The following is a 22,357-nucleotide window of genomic DNA, read 5'->3' on the forward strand; positions in this document are numbered from 1 at the left end:
GGTTCCCTTTTGTCACCGATTTTAGCCGACACAGTACTTGACGATCTTGAAACGCAACGTATTGATGCACTTGAATTTAGTGTACCCATATTTTATAGATATGTTGATGACATTTTTGCCATCCTTCCTAATGACAAAATTGATGACGTACTTAAGGTTTTAAATAACTACCATCCTAGGCTAAAATTCACGTTTGAAATCGAAACTAATAACTTCTTAAACTTTTTAGACACGATAGTTTTTAGGGATAATTAATAGCTAATTTAGGGAAACATTAATAACTAATTGGTACCGTAAGCCAACATTTTCTGGCCACTATATAAATTATTTTTTAAATCATCCTTATAAACATAAAGTTAGCGTAATAACAAGTTTAGTCGATAGAGTTCCTCTCTGACGTGAGGTTCTATGCTTCGAATCTTAAAATTGTTAAAAACATCCTCTACAATAATTGTTATCCATTTCTAGTCTATTGAATACGACATATTGCCACAATTGTTATACGTAGAACGTTTTGTAAGACATACACTTAAAAGGATCAAAAATTCTGGTCGAAACACAGTTGTGCAGAGAAGATAATAATAAATTTGCCAGCTCGATCGAGATACAAAGATACAGCATTTATTTAGTTCAAATTAGTTTTACAATGACAACTTAAACATACATAGATATTGCATTTTAAGTAGTAGTAACGGAAAACTTAACACTTTAAAATCTTTTTCTTTTTTTAAATATTTATCCGTTATATTTTCATTTTGAAGCTTTAATCTGTAATAAAGCTCAACGATTTTATTACACTAAAGTGAAAACTTGATTTTCCAATCAAAGATTTGTTTGCTGATTTTTATTAATTCGAGTATTCTGAATTCAATGGTGAAAACCACATCTCTTAAAAGTCGCGGGAAGTTGTTAAAAAGTTGGATCAAAGTTATGAACATAGCCGTTTAGAACATGTTTCAAGTTAATATAATTCTTGTAACATTAGAAGGTTGTGCATCATACTATTTTAAAACTAAAAACCTCAATTTTTCACACCTGAAAAGAAAACAGAGTTTGGATACTTAGGCTGTATTCCAAATTTACTGCCAGCGCTGAAAAGCTATAATGTACGTGACATAAACTATAGAGTTTCAGTACTGGCAGTCAATATTGGAACGCAGCCTTACTACTTAGTTCTGGAGATATCAAAAATATCTCTGCCAGATTGCATGTCTCAATTGCTCTGCAATTTTACTTCAATCTACATTTTTTCACTATTAAATTCAGCGTACTCGAATTAATAAAAATCATCAAACAGATCTCTGGTTAGAAGACCCGTGTTCCACGGTGTTATTATCGAGAGAGATATTGTCGCAACGAACAACTAAAAATTTTACCTGAAGCAGGTATTTGCGTTATTTTTGTATATCAAAATTTGCCAGACTTACAATTAGATACTTTCTACCTTTCTGCAAAATTCCAATATTTTTCAGAGTCTTCAATTTTATGCATTTCAAGTTTTTCAAAGTCATTTTTTTAAGTTCATAAAAATCATCCAATTCTCACTCAGAACCGTCAACAGATATTCAATGATCCCCACATTACGTTCTGCATTATGTTCAAATGTAAGTCCTCTATAAACTGAATGCAAAGAATTCCTCACTAGTGATATCGGTGACAAAATGATATGACACATATTTCTTTATGGATCTCAATATTCTCTCCCACAACAATTGATTCAATTTGTAATCATAGTTCAATAATATCGCATATAGTTGAATCGATTTTGACACTTGGATATTTCCTTATTTATTATTTATTTCACTTATTAGTGAACAAAATTGTTCACACAAAAAATTTTTTCAACTTTTCTTCAAAAGAAATGGCGGAGGAGGAAAACAATGCATCAGTATCCAACAAAATCATAACATCGTTTGGTATGCGAAAATACATGTTCAGTAAGAATTTGTTTAAAAATAGGTTTATTCTTTAAACAATTGATACACATATCTTTTATTGAAAAAATGGATGCCTCATTATCTATTTCCCCAAATTCAACTCTACCATGATTTAAAATCTCTTCTTTTAACCCATTAACGCCCAACAAGCTCGAATTCTTTGCTCATTTTCCAGCCTCATTCTCGGAAAGAATCACGAAGCATATTTTTACCAAAACAATGATTCTTACTATTTTTGGGTATGCTCTTTCAAATTCCGAGATCAAAATTGAGCCTCCGTGCCTTAGAAAAAAAATATGGCGTGTTAAAAATAAAAACACACCAAAAACTTGAAGACTTTTTTTCTAAATGTTTATTCTTGTACAGAAAAAGGGTTGGAATCCACTTCTAAATTCAACTATCGGTGCATAAAATAGTTGAACTTTAACGACGAATTTTTTTGTTTTTCGAAAAGTCGAGTGATTGTCCTAAAATGACGTTTATATGAGGAAATTTTCGAAAAATACTGATTTCTTGTAATCTAATAAAGTTCGAAATATCGAGGTTTCTGACACTTGAAACGTTACCAATTGTTGAGCTCATTACCGTAGATCATGTTTCAACGTAATTTGTAACTTCAAAGATGGTAGATCCAAGATGGCCGCCAAAAATTTCAAAAATCAGTTTTTCTGTTATTACTCGCTTCTGGAACTTCAATCCGGTAGAATTCATACTATTTTGTGTTTTTGACATTGCTGATTACGAATATCAAGTTAGATTTGCAAAATCAGTTTGTTTAAACAATTTACTGCAAAATTGTATTTTTTCTAAACTTTCTGGAGCAATTTAAGACCAAAATCATTCGAGCAACTAATTCTTTAAACAATGTACACAATCTTGAAGTTTAAGTGTAACGCGTGACCGTTCGCGACCATATAGGCGGTTATTTTATCGCTTTGCAGTTAGCAACAAATTCAGTTATGGATATATTTCGATAGCCCTTGATGCGAGGAACAATTTGAGACCAAAATCTTGCGAGCAACTAATTCTTTAAACAATTTACAGCATCTTGAAGGTAAGAATAGCGCGTGCCCGTCCGCGACCACGTAGGCGAGTATTTTTTCACTTTGCGGTTAGCAACAAATTCAGTTTTTGGTATTTTGCGATAGCCCGTGATACAGACAACAGTTTAAGACCAAAATCATGCGAGCAACAAATTATTTAAGTAATGTGTGTCATGGAAAACTCCTTAGTCTGTGACTGCCCGATTTTTGTTTAATAATAAATAACTATGGTGTTACGGTTGTATATTTGGGTATTTAAAACTTAGTAAGTGAGTAAGTGTGAGCAATACCTTTTTGCAACGTGTTTGGTCGAGAATGATATTGCGCGCTGCGTTGTACTTGGTCATGGATGTCAGTACATGGTTAACAACATTATATTTTTATAATTAATGTATACTATCTTAGAGCAACAAATTCCAGTGTAGTTGTTTTTTCGATTTCGGCACTCTATATAGATTTTCAGTATGGGGGGGGGTCCAGCTTAACATTAAGCTGGACTCCCCCATTTTGATTGCAATTTCCTGCAAAACGGTTCGAGCAACAAAATCGGGAATAGAGCAACTAATTAGCACATAATTAGCACTAAATTTTCTGATAGGTCCGAATTGTTTTGGGGTTGGTGGGGGGTCTAGCTTAATATGGGTGTAATTAACATATCGAGATAACCTGTCGGAGGCGTGTTATCGAGGCCCGTCGGCTTCGGAAAGCGTCTCGCGAAAATAGTATAATCCCGTACACTCCCGGATGTACCGAGCCACCGCAAGGTGTTGCGCACCGGAGTGATTATATCCTCCCTCTCGGAATTCGCCGGCTCCAGTCGTTTTGTATCGTGTTATATTGTATCGCGTGCCTTGTATGGCGTAATGTTCAGTATCGTATGAAATGTTCGTTTCATTTCGTTTCCGGGTCTTGAGTACGACCGTGCTTCGGAAGGTCATGTCGGTTACGGTAACGCGGTAATAGCGTTTCGTCCTTTCGGTCCCGGTAAGTTTGCGGTAATTATCGTTTGCGTGGAGTAACGCTCCAGTATCGTTTTCGTATCGCTTGCGTGGAATAGCGCTCTTGTATCGTTGCGTGAAGTACCGCTCGCGTATCGTGCAAGTTATCGTTTTCCGTACCGCGATTGCGTTTCGGGTGTGCTTTCCGGGTATTGTTCATTCTGTCGATATCGTTCGGGATTTAGCGTCGCGACCGATCCGCGAGATCTCGACGCCGACGCGCTCGTGTCTCCAAAATCGGAGTCGCGTACGTAATAATTACCGCGATATAAACGGCCTCCCGCGTGGCTACATCCCGTATTATTATTTTGTTGATTTTGCGATTATCGTGCTTGTCTTGCGTTGATCCTCGTATGTGGATCTCTACATATTTGTTACGTTTTTTACCAAATATATTACTTGTTGATTTTATGACTTGTTACTGACTCGCCCCTTTCCAGACTCTCATATTATCCGACCTCTGCCCTGAGGTCACGAAATAATCAAGCTACGGTACGGAATCTGGTTCTTGTGTACTTTTGAGTGGTGCGCTCGCGCACCTGGCGCCCAATATTTCAGTCCGCATTTTACCGTGGATTGGTTCTCGCTGACCATCCAACTCGACCTCTAATCACCCGTGACTCCCCACGTCCACGGCGGAACGTGGGCTAGTCACGCGGTCGCGAACGTCGTTCATTTTCGGCGTTACAATACGTATGCTGTCCGCACCAATCTTATCGGCTCGTTACTTGGCTACTTGGTTACTTGGCAACAGTCTCTCTTCTTTTCATTATGATTTTCCACAGTAGGAGATAACGAAGAAACGAGTATTCGTAATAAATCTAATTAAATAACTAAAGAATTGTTTCATATTGTTTTATTCATTTTATACATAATAATAGTTAACGTACACAGCAAAAACACAAATAGGCAAAAAATAAATTATCATCTGTAATAATAGAATGGCACAGCGCGATATGAATATCGCGAAAATAAACATTGCTCGAAATAGAGCGATAATAAATTATACGTGTTTCCACCCCTAAAAGTGAATATCAGCCCCAACAGAAAATTGTTTCCTTATTAGGCCCATCTACTCTATATTTATGCAAAGTTTCAGATTTTTTTTAATTTCACAGTTGCCGATGTTCCCTTGTTAGTATCGTATTAACTGTAATGATTGTAATGCAATGTATATAGGACAAACTAAAAGACGGCTTGAAACTAGAATTGGTGAGCATAGACGCAACATTAATGGAAGTTCGAAAAACTATTCCGTAGTGACTGAACATTGTCTTTCTGGCAATCATGATTTTAATTGGTCAAATCCGATTGTGTTGTACAAAGAAAAGCACTGGCATAAGAGACAAATTGCTGAAATGTTTTTTATAAAACTGTTTGGCAACCCAATTAATTTACAGAATGATACTAAAAATTTAAACTCCGTATATGACAGTCTTATCTGACATTGACAATGTTTTTCACCCTTGACTTCTATTTATCGATGTTTGCTTCGTATTTGCGGACTTGCTATTGTAACATTTCTAATTGTTCGATCTATACGTGCTTTGTAACACGTCCTCTCTCCTAGGAGTTCATATTGTAAAGTCCAGTTCTTATGTTATTGTGAGTAAATTTGCGTGAACTTTTGTATGTAAGTTTATTGTTTAACATCTACTATTATTTTTAGTTTGTAACATCGTCACTTGATAAGGACCACAACCCGCATGGTCGGAATGTAGTTTGTGAATAAAGAAATTTCTTACCAGTTTGGTCGCTTCATTTCTAATTCGTTCTATTTATATACTGGCGCATAGAAGAGTTTTGTTTGGACAAAAATATATACTTAATGTGACTTCTACGTGACCCTACGGAGTCAATCGGTCTTGCCTTCACTGGCCAGATCAATCGTGGGTCTTGCCTTCACTGGCCGGATCAATCATGGGTAATGCTAATGCCGGCGGAATTATAACTTTCAAGCCTTGTAACTCGAAAAGTACTTTATGAAAAAATATTTAATTATAGTGTTTTAAAAAGCTCTCGAGCTACAAGAATATGCAATGAAAAATAAGGGGTTCCATTTAAAAAAACAAAGTTGGACTCCATATGATCTTGGCACGTTTACTCAAGGTCAAACCAATGACATTATTTTATGTCTCCCTTCGAACCAAACAACTTTTGTTGAAACGTTTTTCCGCATCTTTCATATTTTTCGAGATATTTGCCTCTGGCGATTAAAATAAAACACTCTGTATATATATTTAGAAATCACCTAAATCTCTCTTGCGTCGTACCTATGCGCTAATGCCACTCTTGTGCGGCGTGATGCATCACTTTGCATACTTGTAAGTGACATTCATTATTATTTCTGTTACAAGAAATTCCGATTTAGATTAACTATTCCATCAGTAACTATTTTATGGTATTTCTATATAATAACCTGTTACAGAGTTTCTCACACTTCATTAAAATTATTTTTTGTCACTATACTGCTATATTGCTTTTCTGCTATACTGCTATACTGCTTGTACGTTCAATCGTATGTTTTACTTTATTTATACGTTGGTTTATTATTCTTCTGGAATTATATAAATTTAAATTCTAACAAATGGATAAAATGTGAGAGAGGGAGACAGGAGAGGGGAAGGAGAATATTTTAAGAAGATAAATTGATCATTGTACAGAAGTTAATGATTGCATTTTTTCTGATTGCAGAAGAGACTCTGGCGCATAAAGTTTGTCTGTTACTTATCGAGTTATATATAGTAATAGAGCAACCAGACGCAGCTTTATCAATTATAGAGTATGTTGAAAGCCAGTTTGTATCTCTCGACAGCTCTAAAATACCATCAGTCGATAAAGAAGGAATAACGAAGTCTATTAAGGAACAGAAAGAACAAAAGAAAGATGTTTCTGATACATTAGCAGATGCTTTCAAGATTAAACTCTTAAAATGTAAAGCAAGAGTATATCTCCTGACTCATCAGTTAAAGCTCTGCAAAAAAGAGTGGAAGACGTTAGTTTCATTAGGCACACCAGCGGTAATATTTTTTACTTTAATTGTTTATTGCGATATGATGTTAAGATTTATTATAAAAATATACAGAATAGTCAGTTTTGCTTTGGCATTGGTTATGGTCGAAAATTGAGGTCTACCTCAGAGGGGAAGGACCCTGGAGTTTAGTTATATTTTTTTCGGCGGGGTTGCAGAGGTTTGCCTCTCCCCCTGCATTACCCGCCAACGCAGACTGTAAAATGTAATATGGATAAAGTTAGGTTTTTTTAGATTATGTTCCGACTGGAACAAGAAACGCCTTCAACTCACCTTAGGGTTATATAGCGTATACCTGAAACCTAATATAATTAAATAATCCTGTTAATTTTCTTAACAAAGTTATATATAATATCTACCTTCCGTATATCCTGTTTTCTAAGAATCAGTTATATCCTTCGCTCCAAACACGTCATTCCTTCTCAACTCCTCATATACCCTCTCCCTTTCCCTATCGTATCTGTTACATCGCCACACAACGTGATTAATGTCCTTCACCGCGTAACCACATTCACACCGAGCAGACACAATATATCCCTTACGAGCTAATGACGCATTTAAATTATAGTGGTTCGCTCTCAAACGATTTACCCAAGAACAAAAATATCTTTCTCTGTTTAATTTATCAAACCACGGTTTTTTCCTGCTTCTCTTATAGTAATTTTGAAAATAACTTCGCCCCTTAACGACTTAACGGCTTTGAGCCACTACCAAATCTTGCGTATTATTCCACTCATCCTCAGCGAAACTCTCATGACAGTAAAAAATCGGGACATCTATCCTTTCCGTAGCAACGCTACTGGCTCCCTTTTTGGCTAATATGTCCGCTACCTCATTTCTTGTTATACACCGGTGTGAAGGAATCCAAACATACACTATCTTAAAGTAAAGCCTGGTTTGCAAATCAACATGCAAACAGCGCGTACGCAAAATGTAAGGATTCTTATACGTTGAAAGACTATTGTTAGAAAGGGCCTGCAACGCACTATGACGATCCACTATGAAAAAAACAATTATCGCCTTACGAGTTCCATACGAGCCCTGTTCCGCAAAATATCTGACTAAATCCAACGCGGTCCAGATAGCAAAACATTCTGCCGTAAACACCGAACACTCACGAGGTAAACTAACAGAGTATGCGATGTCTGATTCATCCATTACGATAGCCGCCCCCATGGAACAGGAGCTCTGAGGACGAGAGCCATCCGTATAAATGACAATAGGATTAGCATCTAACATTCTAACTGATGCCTTCTAGTCACATTCGTAATCATATTCATATCTTCTACCGTATACCGTATACTGCCTGCAGCGGCACAGAATATTCTGTCTTCTTTTTATCAGAGTACCCTCAAAATCCAGATTAAAGATCTCTTCCGTTAATTCTTTTTAACTGCAGAGGAATTACAATTCTTTATAACTATACCATTATTGTTTGGACCAGCCCAGGAGGATAATCCTCCTGGGCTGGTCCAAACAAACCACATAACTGGAATACCTTGTTCCAAGCCTCCATGATGACACTCAACTTCTGCGCTGGGTTGCGCTAACGAGCGTAATGTTCCACGCGTGACAAAACCGACAAACTGTGCCAAGTATCCGACTGACCATATTTGAGCATCTTACAACAATAGTTTTTTGTCAACATACTCGCCCTCTCTCGCATCGATGTAACTTTAACTTCAGTCAACACAACGTTTGTCGGCGTTGAATTATGGTATCTCATGGCCGTCCGAAGACCCAGAAATTGTCCAGTCGAGTCGCAGGCAAGGTTCCGAACCATGCGGGGTGAACACGAAGCATCCGTAGTCTGCAATGGAGCGCACTAAGCTCTTATAGAGCATCAGAGTCGTATTCATTTCAGCTCTTCTGGAAACGCTGTTCAGATACTTCAAAATAGAATTGGCTCTGTCCATTTTACTCCGCACTTGTTGCACATGAAGCACAAACTTCACTTGATTGTCGAACCATATTCCCAAAAACTTGGCGCCACGAATATTATTCACTCGTTGATTCTTAATCCGAATGTACATATCACAATCCACTACCCCGCTCTGTTAAACTCCACTACAGCTGTCTTACGGGGTTCTAGATCCAGATCCAATATTCGATAACTTGGCAGCAATTCGCTCAACCGCTGGCTCCAATCTTCCTTGTTTTCACGACGATTGACACCCATAGTGTACGCTGCCACATCATCTGCAAATTGAAGAATAACCACCTCCTCAAAATCGCTCGCCAGGTCTTCCGTATATACGTCAAACAATACTGGGCTTAACACACCACCTTGAGGCAACCCCCGTCGAACCGTACGTGTAACCTTTTCCGCTCTACCCAACAAAAAATTGGTACTCCTCTGCTGCAACCAAGTTTCTATAAATCTGAGAAGGCCTGCCGGACACTTCAAAGACTCCAGCTTATGCAATAATATGGTAAAATCGGTGCAATCATAGGCCGAAGACACTTCCAAAAAAGCAGCAAAGACGTTCTTGAGTAAACTGCTCTTAATATCGGCCATCAATTTAACTAAATTGTCAACACACGAGCGACCTCGACGGAAACCACTTTGAGACCGATGAATGATCTGATTGTGCTCCGCCCACCAGACAAAACGTTCTTTGACCATACGCTCCACAAGCTTGCCGACGTACGACGACATGGCTATTGGCCGGACTTCTTTCTTGCCACCTTTATCTATAAAACACATTTGGTACTTACGCCAATCATCCGGGATTACACCACTAGTCCAGAAACAGTTGAAAAGATGTAATAAAATTATCTTGCTAGCGTCGCCAATACTTTTCAACATATGATAAATATCAATCTCATCCATTCCTGGAGGAGAAACCTTCCTGATCATATTGAGGGCTCGTTGTAATTCCTCCATCCTAAAAGGGCCATCATTCTCTGATGACTCTAAAGACGACACCACTCGGATTCGGTTCGATACTCCAGGGAGGGCCAACTTTTCAATTTCATTTCGAATAACCTGATCACGGTCAGTCGTTTGCCATGTATTCTATTGCACACTAATGGAGCTCTTAAATATTCTCATAGTGTTCCACACGTACGACAAACTCGTAAAGCGATTAACACTGTTGCAAAAATGACGAAAACTATCACATTTCTTCTTTAGGATAATCCGCCTCGCTAGTGCACAGCTCCTCTTGTATTCCACGTACGAGTGGAACGTACCCCGTTGCTTGAATTCCCGGAGTTTACTCTTACAATCCTCCAATACCTGAGCACACTCTAAATCCCACCATTTCACTTGCTGCCGAGATTTATGCTTCCCTGTCATCTTCGTAGATGTAGGGACACTCTTCCCGAAGCCGAATTCACTGCCTGCACCAGGATCCGAAGAAATTGACAATAACGATCCATCACAGGGACGTCCTGTAATGCAACTTCTTGGTGCTCAAATGCGTCTTGAACCAAGCGCTGAGACGCCTTCCAATCCGTTTTCTTCGTATTCAGCCTGTTGGATATCTTATTATACACCTTCTTCTCAGACTCAATACCTATTGCAATGGGGAAGTGATCAGAGCCCCACATATCCGAATATTGAGAACACACCACCATGTCAACAATTGAGATGTTAGCGAATACTAACTGTAAGTCAATGTTTGAAGAGCGTTGATTTCTATAAATTAGCCTGGAGAGCGTATTCTTATTCATGCATAGATAATCGTTGTCGAACGTACATTCATACAACCTAACCCCGTTGTCGTCCGTCGTGTGACAGTTGCACATCGCATTATGCGCGTTAAAATCACTCACAAACCGATGGCAAGCATCTACTATCGAAGTTAAGTAGATTCGGCCAAGTCGTTCTCTTGTCTACTCCATAAAGGACCGTCTACAAGACGGTTGTAAGATTGCAAGCAGTAAGAAGTGACCAATCGAAATCGATTATTTCAAAAACTGACCAATAGGAACTCTTACTTCTTACTGCTTGCAATCTTACAACCGTCCTGTAGACGGTCCTTAAGGCTTCCGATACACTGCTACTAAATTAAAATTACGTGTTAAATTGTGTAGCGTGACATCGTATAACATTCGGTGAATGAAGCGCCCAATTCTTCATAACCATGAACTAGATATTCCTCCTGATAAGTATAACGATACCTCCGCTGGATCCGTCATTGTCCAGTCCAACACAGACGAAACCTTCAGCACGCATCTTCAACACATCTTTAATTTTTAATTTTGGTTTCTACGACTGCAGCTATGTCTACGTCTGCCAAATGATAAAGCAACTCATCCTTTTTATCTTTTAAACCTCGTGCGTTCCACAATAACATCTTAATTATATCTCTAAAAAAAATTTATATATTAATGAAGTATTCTTTCGATCAAACTGGCTAAACGTATGCTAGATGGTCAGCAATCTTCTATTATTTTTTTTATTTTAAAAAATTTTTTAATTATTCAAACGCGATCTATTGCACGCCGACGGGATTTGTCAGTCAAATGCAATAATCGTTTTTCCCTTTTCCACGAGAGAAAATTGTTGAAGTTAAGAGCGTTTCGTTCTAGGATCGTCCGCAGACTCATCAGTAGGGCTGTGCAGACGATCCCTTGTCCTAGACGCTGGGATACACGAAGATGTTAAAGACTCGTATATATATATATTTATATAAAAATTTATATATTCTGTAATGCACTCAAACCAACCGAACCTTCACTAAGATTATCTGCGATTGTCACCCTATCTGCCTGGTCTCCCTGTTCTGCATCATTAGAGAGAGCACTGTATCCTGCTTATGATACAGGATAATCAATTCTCTGACCGCTGGAGAATCGTGAAAAATTTTTGCAAGTGCCCGCAACCTCAAATCATGCGGGTACTTATGTAAAATTGAGGCGCTCTCACCTTGGTCTTGATTCTGCATAAAAGGGCTTGTTCTAGTAGCAGAGGTCAGCGCTACACCATTTTTGCTAAAAAATAACAGTTAAAATGCTTTTTACAAAAATTTGGCAATTTATACGCAGAAAATTTCGACCATCCCCACTCGGAATAAAATAAAAAAATATAATGAAGCTTTTCAAAGTGACTTTAGAAGAGTAATAAAAAAGAAAGGTGTTTATGAAAATCTTGTGCATACTTATACATACATACAAGATTTTCATAAACACCTTTCTTTTTTATTACTCTTCTAAAGTCACTTTGAAAAGCTTCATTATATTTTTTTATTTTATTCCGAGTGGGGATGGTCGAAATTTTGTGCGTACAAATTGCGAAATTTTTATAAAAAGTATTTCAACTGTAATTTTTGTATGTGATGTGTGCAAATGGCAACACTGTTCACTAGCCACTCCAGAATCGCCTTAAGGTGATCCTGGAGTGACTAGTGAAACAGTGTTGCCATTTGCTCAAAAATGACAATTAAAATGCTTAATATAAAAATTTCGCAATTTGTACGCATAAAATCGCAGTTTCGCAAGGTGGGGACACAATTAAGGAATATGAGGATGCTTGTCGAAGTGACTTTAGAAGCGTAATAAAAGAGAAATCTGTACAATCCTGTCAGAATCCTGTATTCTGTAAAGGATTGTACAGATTTCTCTTTTATTACGCTTCTAAAGTCACTTCGACAAGCATCCTCATATTCCTTAATTGTGTCCCCACCTTGCGAAACTGCGATTTTGTGCGTACAGATTGCGAAATTTTTATAAAAAGCATTTTATTGTGCAAATGGCAGTACCATCGCGAAGAAATTCCCTGGTCACTCCAGGATCATTTTAAGCAGATGGAATCAGCTGATTTAGAAATTTTTTGTTCACTATATACCATCGACATATAGTATGGACTGCGCGATCCGTACATGGAAGCCACGAAAAAGTGTTCCTCGATTTAGGTTAGGTTAGACGAAGAGGGAACGAAGTGATGGCCATTGCTCTCTTTTTCTATTCTCTATTACACTACTGGTTAGAAAGAGACAGCGCTTGGTCGTCATCAGTCGCTATCTCTTTCTTTCGGTCCGACATGTTTTCTCTGCCTGCGCGTAGTCCATACTATACGTCGATGCTATGTACATAAAAGTTATTGTACTGAATTTTTAATAAGCATAAACCAACTAATGAAAAAGTAGTTAATAATAAATAAAAACAATAAATAAAAAAACACGAATAAAACATATTTGATAAATTATATTTTATTGCTTTCAGAATACATCAACGATCTTCTTGAAAGCTAATCTAGAATACTTACGAGGAAATTACAAGAAAGCAATGAAGCTATTAAATTCCACAACGATAGAGAACTTAGATTTCAAGTATGTAAAACTTCATATACATATACATAATATACATTATATATTATTAAGGGAAGAAAACAAAGTAAAAGCTGGAAAAATTAGGGTTTTTTAATGCTTTGTTTTAGAGAAAACTATGCATGCTAATAAAAATCGCTTTGAATATATAAAAAGTACACTAGATAGGTGGTCAAAATTCTTTAAGAGCGTATTCATCACAGGAATGAAAAAAGGTTATATAATGTAAATCTAAAACTGTATCGGCAGTATATGTTACGTCCAGAGCTCCATGAGCTCGAAGGAAGGGCACAACAGAGTGCCTCTCGTACCTTGTTGCACTTAGGCCCCAAAACACGAGTCGGACTGACCACTGTGTTCGGGCTTAAAGGTCAACGACCACGGGGGTCGATCTTACCCTAAACCCGGAAAGGTTTGCCCGTAGGTCCCTTTTTAGGTCAAGGAACTGAATCCCTTTTACCTGCGATAGGACCGGTATGACCTGCCGAAAGTGGGGATGAGTAGAGGGAGTTCAAATAACTAACACATCCTTATTTTGTTAATTTAAAGAACATTATATTTGCAAAAATTGAATCTGGATATAACGTAATATAGTGAGTTCGTGTTGCTTGGTTTTTTTTATAAATGTGTAAAATAAAAATGGAAATATAATTTGAGTGCTTATTTGCTGGCAAATTAAAATTATCTAATAATCGAATAAAACATATTCAGCAACAAAATGTTTTATTTTTATCCTAAACTAACATTAAAGCTCACTTAAAAAATATCGGCGGAGAAGGGTGGCCGGGATTAGAATTGGATAAAGCCGCCCCCTGACTATGAGAGGTATCCCGACGGTCGGGTCTGTGTGGCGAAGGGCGGCCCTGAGAGTTGGAATGTTAACGATGATTAAACAAACAAAGTAAAAAGGAAAGAAGGAAAGAGACGAGTGACAAACAGAAGATTCGCTCACTTGTTTGCAGGAGTGTAGTCTCGAAGGAAAGAAGCTTTGATTCCGGTTGCGAACCAATGGCTGAAACTGCTGTCCGGTGGGAAGTTTCTGTCTTTGCAGTGCGTGTTGGTGGCTAGGTCGGAAAACCAGAGTGAGAAACCGAGCTGGTGTTATTACACCTTTGGAAATCTTTGTACTAGGCACTGAACGAAACTTCCGCACAACATTGAGATAAACGATGCTTATGATCGCGAAGAGTGACCGAATAAAAAGAGCTATCTTCCGGAGTGGTCGTCGCCTTTTATATGATAGGAATAGTGTGGAAGAGGGGTAGCTTTTCCGGGAACTACTTTTCGGGGACCGTTCGTTAATTAACTGCAGCTATCGACAGTCGGTCTATGAGGCGATAAGTCGTTCACAAATGGTTCTCTTAAAGGCCCAAACACGCAAAATTCCGTAAGACGTAACGTAAGGATTCGACCAATCGCGTTGCTCGATTCGGCCGTCCGTAACCGAATCGAGCAACGCGATTGGTCGAATCCTTACGTTACGTCTTACGGAATTTTGTGTGTTTGGGCCTTAAGCCGGATAATTTCCTCACCAAAGTCTCGCGCCGACACACGTGTGTCTGGACTTGCGGCTCCTGTGAGGGTATTTATCCGGGGATGATCCGGCGCAGCTGTATCATTTCTTTTCCTGGGAGAGCGATATCCCATACTGACACCGCGAGACTACAGTCACGCGCGACCGAATTTGTTGCGATGCGGCTTATTGTCTTTTAATTCAAAAATAATCATTAGAGATCAAGAGGTTTAATATCGGGATCTAATATCGCGCCTACCCGGACACGTGTGTCAGAACCCGCGGCTCCTGTGAGGGTATTTGCTCGGAGATGATCCGACGCAGCTGTATCATTTGTTTTTTTTAATCCCACACTGGGGCTCTAACCCTACTGACCACACGCGACCGGATCGACGCGTCTCGCCACATTGTCCGACAAGGAAAAAAAAAAGATATCGCTATGTTTCGTGGAAGCAAGGAACCGTACAGTCTCTGGACGTAACATATATGTATGTACAAAGTATATTTTGATGTGGAGATTACTACTTTTCAGCAATTTTAAGTCTTCCTTTTTGTAATATAGTTTCTTGTAAACAAAAAGTGTTTATGATTTGAAAAGAAAGCGTTTTTGAATTTTTATTTTGTTTCTAATCCATGATTTAACTCACCTTTTTTCACCCTTATAGTGAATAGAATATAGTTTGGTTACTAATCCTTGAAATATTCTAATATATAAATATTTAATTCACAAGAAATGAGAAATCGTTACCTTACAATATGTTTCCATATATAATATATGTTAATTCGTATTTTTTATATATTAATCGTATTTTTATAGATTATGCGGAGAATCTTCTGCCGTCTTATATTATAATAACGTAGCATGCTTGCATCTTGCAATGGGTAAGCCAAATCTGGCTTGTTTTTATCTTCAGAAAGCTCTATATGAGAATAAATATGCGGTGGAGAATGTGCAAGTTAAAGATACTGGTAATTCTTATAGTTATTATGAAGCATAAGCTATACACACACACACACATACACACACACAATGTATATAAATATACTTTATATGTATAATATATACGGCAAATATTGAAAAATTTATTTTGCAGATCCTTTGTCTCAGCCACTGTACATGTTGGGTGGCAATAAGCATTATGAACTAATGTACAGTTTAGGAGTGTCGTTGTTGCATGCTGGTCAAATTTCAAAAGCCTTTGATTGCTTTACGGAAGCAGCACAGAGATTGCATAATAATCCTAAGCTCTGGCTCAGAATGGCAGAATGTTGTATTTATAGCCATAAATATGTAAGTTACACAATTATGATGTTTCTTTATTGCTTAATTTACATATAAGTCAAACATTTAAGTTATATCTCAAATACATAAAAAACCATAATATTTAAAACATAAAAAATTCCAAATCTTCAGTTGCACATTTATTTTTACTTTTCATAGCAGAAGGTGTATTAAAGTTTATTGAACTATGGAAATGTAGTAATCCCATTTCTAAAACAATTTGTAGCAATGGTAGACAAATATTTTTGAGAGAAGAAAATTCCCTCAAATTTACTGGATAAGTGGTTTATTAAATGTCAGGATATATATATTTTAACGCAAATATTACATTGAGGATTCGGTGGTTGCTCTAAAAGAACCTTGCTGTCCAAGAGTCATCCATTGACTGACTTTGTTCTGAATATCGTTGTCAAAGCCTCGCCGCTATAAAAAATAATAATGCCCTATGTTCAAGGGTACAATCGTAATTCTGCATTTCTAAAACTCAGTGCAATACGAGGATTAGTCTCCTTTTTCTTTAATATAAGATTCAACGTTTGACAATCAGTAATTTTAAACTTTAATCCAAGCAAATAAGTTCTAAATCGACACAATGCATAATAAGATATATTGTTTATTTTTCAGTCAAATGAAATTGATTTTGATATATCAAAGCGACGAAAAGACTTGGTGCAGAAAGTTATAGGTTCCGGTATTTATAGAAAGATTATCCTAGCTACATCTCTTTCAAATGGCATAAATTATCATACAGAAGATCTATCCTATGCAATACCACAGCCAACATTGGAATTTGGATCTTTATGCTTGAAAAATGCATTATTTTTACTACCAAACAATGAACCAAATGTACTTGTGACAAATATAACGAATACACAAACAATGTCGCTATCATTAACATCTGGTCATAGTTTAGGTATGGATTATACTTTAATAATAATAATAATAATAATAATAATAATAATAAAATTTATAATAATAAGAAGAAGAATGGGTTTTCCAAGATTTTGTGCAATATTCACGCATTTATTTCAAGAATCCAAATTATTTAATTATTAAAATATTTTCGATTTATCCAAACTATAGATAATACTTTTATACTATTTATATTATATATTATTATATCAGACAATTATTATTGAATTCTCTCACTATAAAAACTTAGCTATATAAACTCATAAAAATATTGATATTTTCATAATATATGATAATTTCAAAATACCAAAATAAATATAAATATCAATATTTACAACCTTATATAATTTAATTTGACATGATTGTATAGCATAATTATACAACCTTGTATAATTCTGTTTAGGTGTTCATCATGCGGCATTAATGTCCCAAGCTACGATTACTGAATGTTTTAATTTAAAAATTAGTGTATTGGCCGCTAGTACATACATTTCCTTATGTCTTGGAGATTACATACTTGCTTTTGAGCACGCAAAGTCTTTGTTGAGTCTCAATAAATTGCCTGGAGCTTATAAAATGTTAGGTAACTTGTATGCTGCTGAAAGTCTCATCTATATGGATAAAATCAGTGAAGCACTCGAATACCTTAAACCAGAAAATCTTCAAGATTTAAATACATTTACACCTATATCAGAAATACAAGAAAAAGATAAAGAAAAAGCGGAAGAAATTGTGACAAGACCTATAAAAAAAGGTGAATATAGAAATAATATATATTATTGTTTTTAAAAGTCATGGAAGTAAATAGGTATCTTTATACCTCTAACTTTTTCTCAATTATAGTTTTTGTGTTTTTTTTTAATAATGATTCTTTTTTTATTTTAGCATGGTATCCTACAACAGTTTCTACAGCCACCGCTATATTACGTTATAATTTAGCTGTGGCTTATGCCATACAAGGTGAACTAGAAAAATCAGGAGAAACCTTAAAGCAAGTGAGTACATTTTCATCAATATTAATTTTCAATTAATTTTAATTTTATATTAAAATTAAGAGATAAACTTCCGAAGGGTCCCCATGAGCTAGCGAATTGAAATTTTAGTGATACATTTCTCTACATATATAAATAACAAATATAAAATATTGGCCCCGGCAATTGAACGGAAGTTGAATTTTAAGACTTACTTTTGCATACTTCCTAGCGATTAGACATATTGATAAATCTTTCCTATAGCGATAACCTCGCCGATGACATTCATCTTAACATATGTTGTCAAGATCAATGTTCTGAGTAACCTTCAAACGGTTTAAGTCGGCTATCATTGTTTACTAAAAAGCTATTAACAAAAGAATTGTAATGATTTTGCACGAATTTTCAGCTATCCACGCAAAAGAAGTAGTTATAAGTTGAGTTAGGTTAGTTTAGGTTAGATTAGATTAGGCTAGGTTAGGTTAAATTAAGTATTCACTTTGTGCGGACCTTTGGCGGCCTTTTGGGCATCGTTTTGTGACGCGAGGATGTGCGGGATCGGGGGATCCTGCCCTTCCCCGGTTTCAAGGAGTCCGTCCCTGGGTCCCCTCCTGGGATGGTTGGATCCTGGGGGGGGGGGGCACTGAGATATAATAATACTGGAGGAGGCACTGCTATGCTTCGACCGTGGGTGCGTTCGGGATGGACGCGCTCATACGCTTTAAGCGCTTATAAGCATTGCTTAGACCGTTCACTTTGGCGCTGTAAGCGCTTAAAGTGCATGAGCGCCCAAAATGAACGTAAGCGTGAGCGATAAACATGTATGTAACCTAGTTACATGTTTACATGACCGATGACCATTATTGAATATTACGTATTTATTACGTGTGTACTGCGTAGAAGTTTTTGGAAATCGATATCCTGCTGACAATCAGTGATTCCAGCATTAATTGACTTATTAAAATTTATTGATGAACGCCAACGCAGCGATATTGTGAGTGTGACTCGAGTGCAGTTTTAGTTCACCGGTTGAAAGTCACGGATCGCAATCGGAAGGCAGGATCGTAAGCGGTCCACGTGTATCCGCAATATCGCTGCGTTGGCGTTCATCAATAAATTTTATTAAGTTAATTAACGCTGGAATCAATTGGCTTAGTTTACACCCAGCCGTCCAATCTCGATTCACTTCGGAGTGAAGTGACATTTCTGTGTGTAAACACTCTTAATTTGTGAAAGGAAACTGAATTAACAGTGTTTACACCCAGAAAATGTCACTTCACTCCGAAGTGAATCGAAATTGGACGGCTGGGTGTAAACTAGGCCACTGATTGTCAGCAGGATAACGATTTTCAAAAACTTTTAGTACACATGAGGTCTGTTCTTTATTGCTGAACTGCTGCACTAGTTCAGAGTTTATCCTTTTCCTTTCAATGTGTAGTAAAAACGATAAACTCTGAACTAGTACAGCAGTTCAGCAATAAAGAACAGACCTATGATCTCATATTTCTATGCAGTACACACAACAACCATCTTTCCAGTGAGAAATAATTCGTCGATTGACGTCGAAACGATGTCGAATCGATGTCGAAACCGTCAAATCAACGTCGATTCGACATCGTTTCGACGTCGATCGACGAGTCATTTCTCACAGGTTATGTATCACCTCCATGTTGCTTACAAACGCTTAGATGTCCAAACCGAACGACGTAAGTATTAGCGACGTGAGAGCTCACAAACCAAACCGAACGGTTACTTTTAGCGCTTATAAGCGTGAGCGCTTAAAGCGTGTGAGCGTCCATCCCGAACGCACCCCGTAAGCGGAGAGCGGCCGTGAGACAGTAGATTTTCAGGTCACAGTCTGTTTTTGTCTGATGTACGGGACGCATGCGCAATCACTCGCAGTACAATCCGGGTCAAAAGTTGATGATAAGTTTCGTTTGGATACTCGCGGGCTCGCGGGCAGAGAACGTTTGAAGTCTTGAACGTGACTGTACAAGACCTGAATTTCAACTATCTCACTTGGGCCGCGCCAGGCGAGCTAGTGCCCAGTGCCTCCTCCAGTATTATTATATCTCAGTGGGAGGGGAGCTCTGGGACGGGGGATTCTAACCTAACCTAACTTAACCTAATTCAACACAGGCGGGAGAGGCTTCACCCATAACTTTTCTTTTCGCGTGGACAGCTGAAAATTCATGCAAAATCATTAAACTTCTTTTGTTAACTTTATAATAAACAAAGAGCGACGGTTGAAATCTTCTACAGATTATTAGGGAGGATGATCTCTATAACATATGTCAAGGTCAAGTTCTTGCTTCGCGTGGACAGCTCATAATTCGTGTTAAACCATTAAACTTCTTTTGTTAAGAAAACTGTTTAATAAACAACTAGTGCCGGCCAAAATCTTCTAAAGGTCGTTCAGGGTAATGACTTTGATGACATAGTAAAAAAGTATTGCAATCGGGAAGTGGTCCGTATTTCTATATAATTACTGGAAATACTACTTTCATAAGAATTTTCTTTTTTTCCTCCTTCTATTCTTCAGTAATTATTTCTCTTCAACCAACTTTCTTCGTCTGTTCCTGTACTTTTTAATATTCCATTGCATCCATAATTTCTTTCTTTTTTCTATCGTTTTATCTTTTCCTCGTCTTTCTATTTCATTCTTTCTTCTACTTTTTTCTCGCAATACGCTTAACATGATTGAATGAAGCATTTAAGACTTTTTTAACTGAATTTCTTAACTAAATAATAAATATAAATAATACCTATACATTTTTATATTTTTGCTTGCTGTTGTTTCTATTGAGTTTAAATAAAGTAAAAATAAAAATTTATTTCAGGTATGGATGTCGAAAGAACCAAATTGTGATATACCTATACAAGTTATAATGTTGGCCTTGTACATAGAATTGCAATTAGGTAATATCTATTTCTGTTAAAACTAACATTAAGAATTATTTCATAAGAGTCAGTGTATATTTAAAGCTATAGCTAACACCGGTATTCATAGTCGAATCTTATATTTAAGACCGTCTTAAGTTTATCTGCAGATGCTGTATAGATTATTTCATTGGCTATGGAACCTCAATATAGTTAGCAGACAAATATGATAAATCTTTTTTTTTATTGCAATCGTTTGGGAAATAATAGTTTTTTTTAATAATTAATGAAAATTAGTTGAGCGTATAGTTATCATTCCAAATAATGTTCTTTTTCGCTTCGGTAAAACTGAAGGAGACGGGCTTTATCACCGATTTCCTTCTAACTTTGCAATATCGTTTATTTTGATGAGAAAATACGATTGCGAGAAGGAAAATCGTCGCTCTCAACTAGAAAGAAAGTTATCACCTACTGAAAAATGACAGTTTCGGGGTTAGGAAATCTGTCATACCGGCGGTCTACGGGCGTAGATCACACTGACCAAGAATGCGTGGTGACGTCAAAGTGCGCGAAATTAAACGCGTGTGTACTTGCAATGCAAATTAGTACGATTCCAAATAGGTTTTCAATTCATGTGAAGCGAGGTTCCACGCAAAGCAAGGTTCTATATTGTAACTTCACGCAGTACTTTTGGTCACCTAAAAGTTTTGTTATTTTGTTTATGTGGAAGAGTACTAGGTGACGGGCGAAGCCCGTCTCCTCGTGCTCTTCCACCCAAGCATATACTTTCCCAGTATAAACTTTCTTACTTTAATATTATTAATTTTTTATACTGGAAAAGTATATGCTTGGATGGTAGAGCACGAGGAGACTAGAGACCCTCTAATAAGAGTCTGGCCATAGAGCGATTTAGTCAAAATCGTGCGAGAGAGAAAGGTATATATATTCGCTAAGAATGCGCTCACGCACGCGCTACAGATAGTCCACGATACATTTTAATGAGTATATACTGATTAAAATGTATCGTGGACTATCTGTAGCGCGTGCGTGAGCGCATTCTTAGCGAATATATATATCTTTCTCTCTCGCACGATTTTGACCAAATCGCTCTATGGCCAGACTCTTATTAGAGGGTCACTAGAGGAGACGGGCGTACTAGGGGAAGCCCGTCTCCTCGTGCTCTTCCACCCAAGCATATACTTTCTCAGTATAAAAAATTAATAATATTAAAGTAAGAAAGTTTATATGTATTCTGTATTCTGTAAAGGAGAATACACCTTTCTTTTTTATTACGCCTCTAAAGTCACTTCGAAAAGCTTCATTATGTTCCTTTATTTTATTCCGATACGGGACCGCCTCAATCTTGTGCGTACAAATTGCCAAATTTTTGTAAAAAGCATTTTAACTGTAAGTTTTGTGCAAATGGCAACACTGTTTCACTAGTCACTCCAGGATCACCTTAATTATAAAAATTATTGCTTTTCAAACCCTGTGAAAGTGCCTTCCTAAACTTGC

At 37.1% G+C, this 22,357-nt stretch overlaps 1 protein-coding gene across 6 annotated transcripts in view; it reads left to right on the forward strand.

The window, feature by feature from the left end:
- LOC105283950 (CCR4-NOT transcription complex subunit 10) overlaps positions 1-22,357 on the forward strand; it is a 34,256-nt gene that overhangs the window by 7,212 nt on the left and 4,687 nt on the right. For 5 of the 6 annotated variants that reach the window (XR_003407352.1, XM_026974504.1, XM_026974506.1 and 2 more), the window contains exons 2-9: positions 6,673-6,998; positions 13,181-13,287; positions 15,615-15,766; positions 15,892-16,088; positions 16,704-16,992; positions 17,395-17,745; positions 17,877-17,986; positions 20,803-20,881. Coding sequence is in view for 5 of the 6 variants with exons in the window: in XM_026974504.1 (XP_026830305.1) it covers positions 6,673-6,998; positions 13,181-13,287; positions 15,615-15,766; positions 15,892-16,088; positions 16,704-16,992; positions 17,395-17,745; positions 17,877-17,986; positions 20,803-20,881 (1,611 nt within the window). In the remaining variant the exon portion in view is untranslated. The remainder of the gene's footprint in view (positions 1-6,672; positions 6,999-13,180; positions 13,288-15,614; positions 15,767-15,891; positions 16,089-16,703; positions 16,993-17,394; positions 17,746-17,876; positions 17,987-20,802; positions 20,882-22,357) is intronic. The other variant, XM_026974508.1, reaches the window with a different exon arrangement.

The sequence above is a fragment of the Ooceraea biroi genome, chromosome 13, assembly GCF_003672135.1.
Source record: "Ooceraea biroi isolate clonal line C1 chromosome 13, Obir_v5.4, whole genome shotgun sequence".
NCBI classification, from domain to species: Eukaryota; Metazoa; Arthropoda; class Insecta; order Hymenoptera; family Formicidae; genus Ooceraea; species Ooceraea biroi.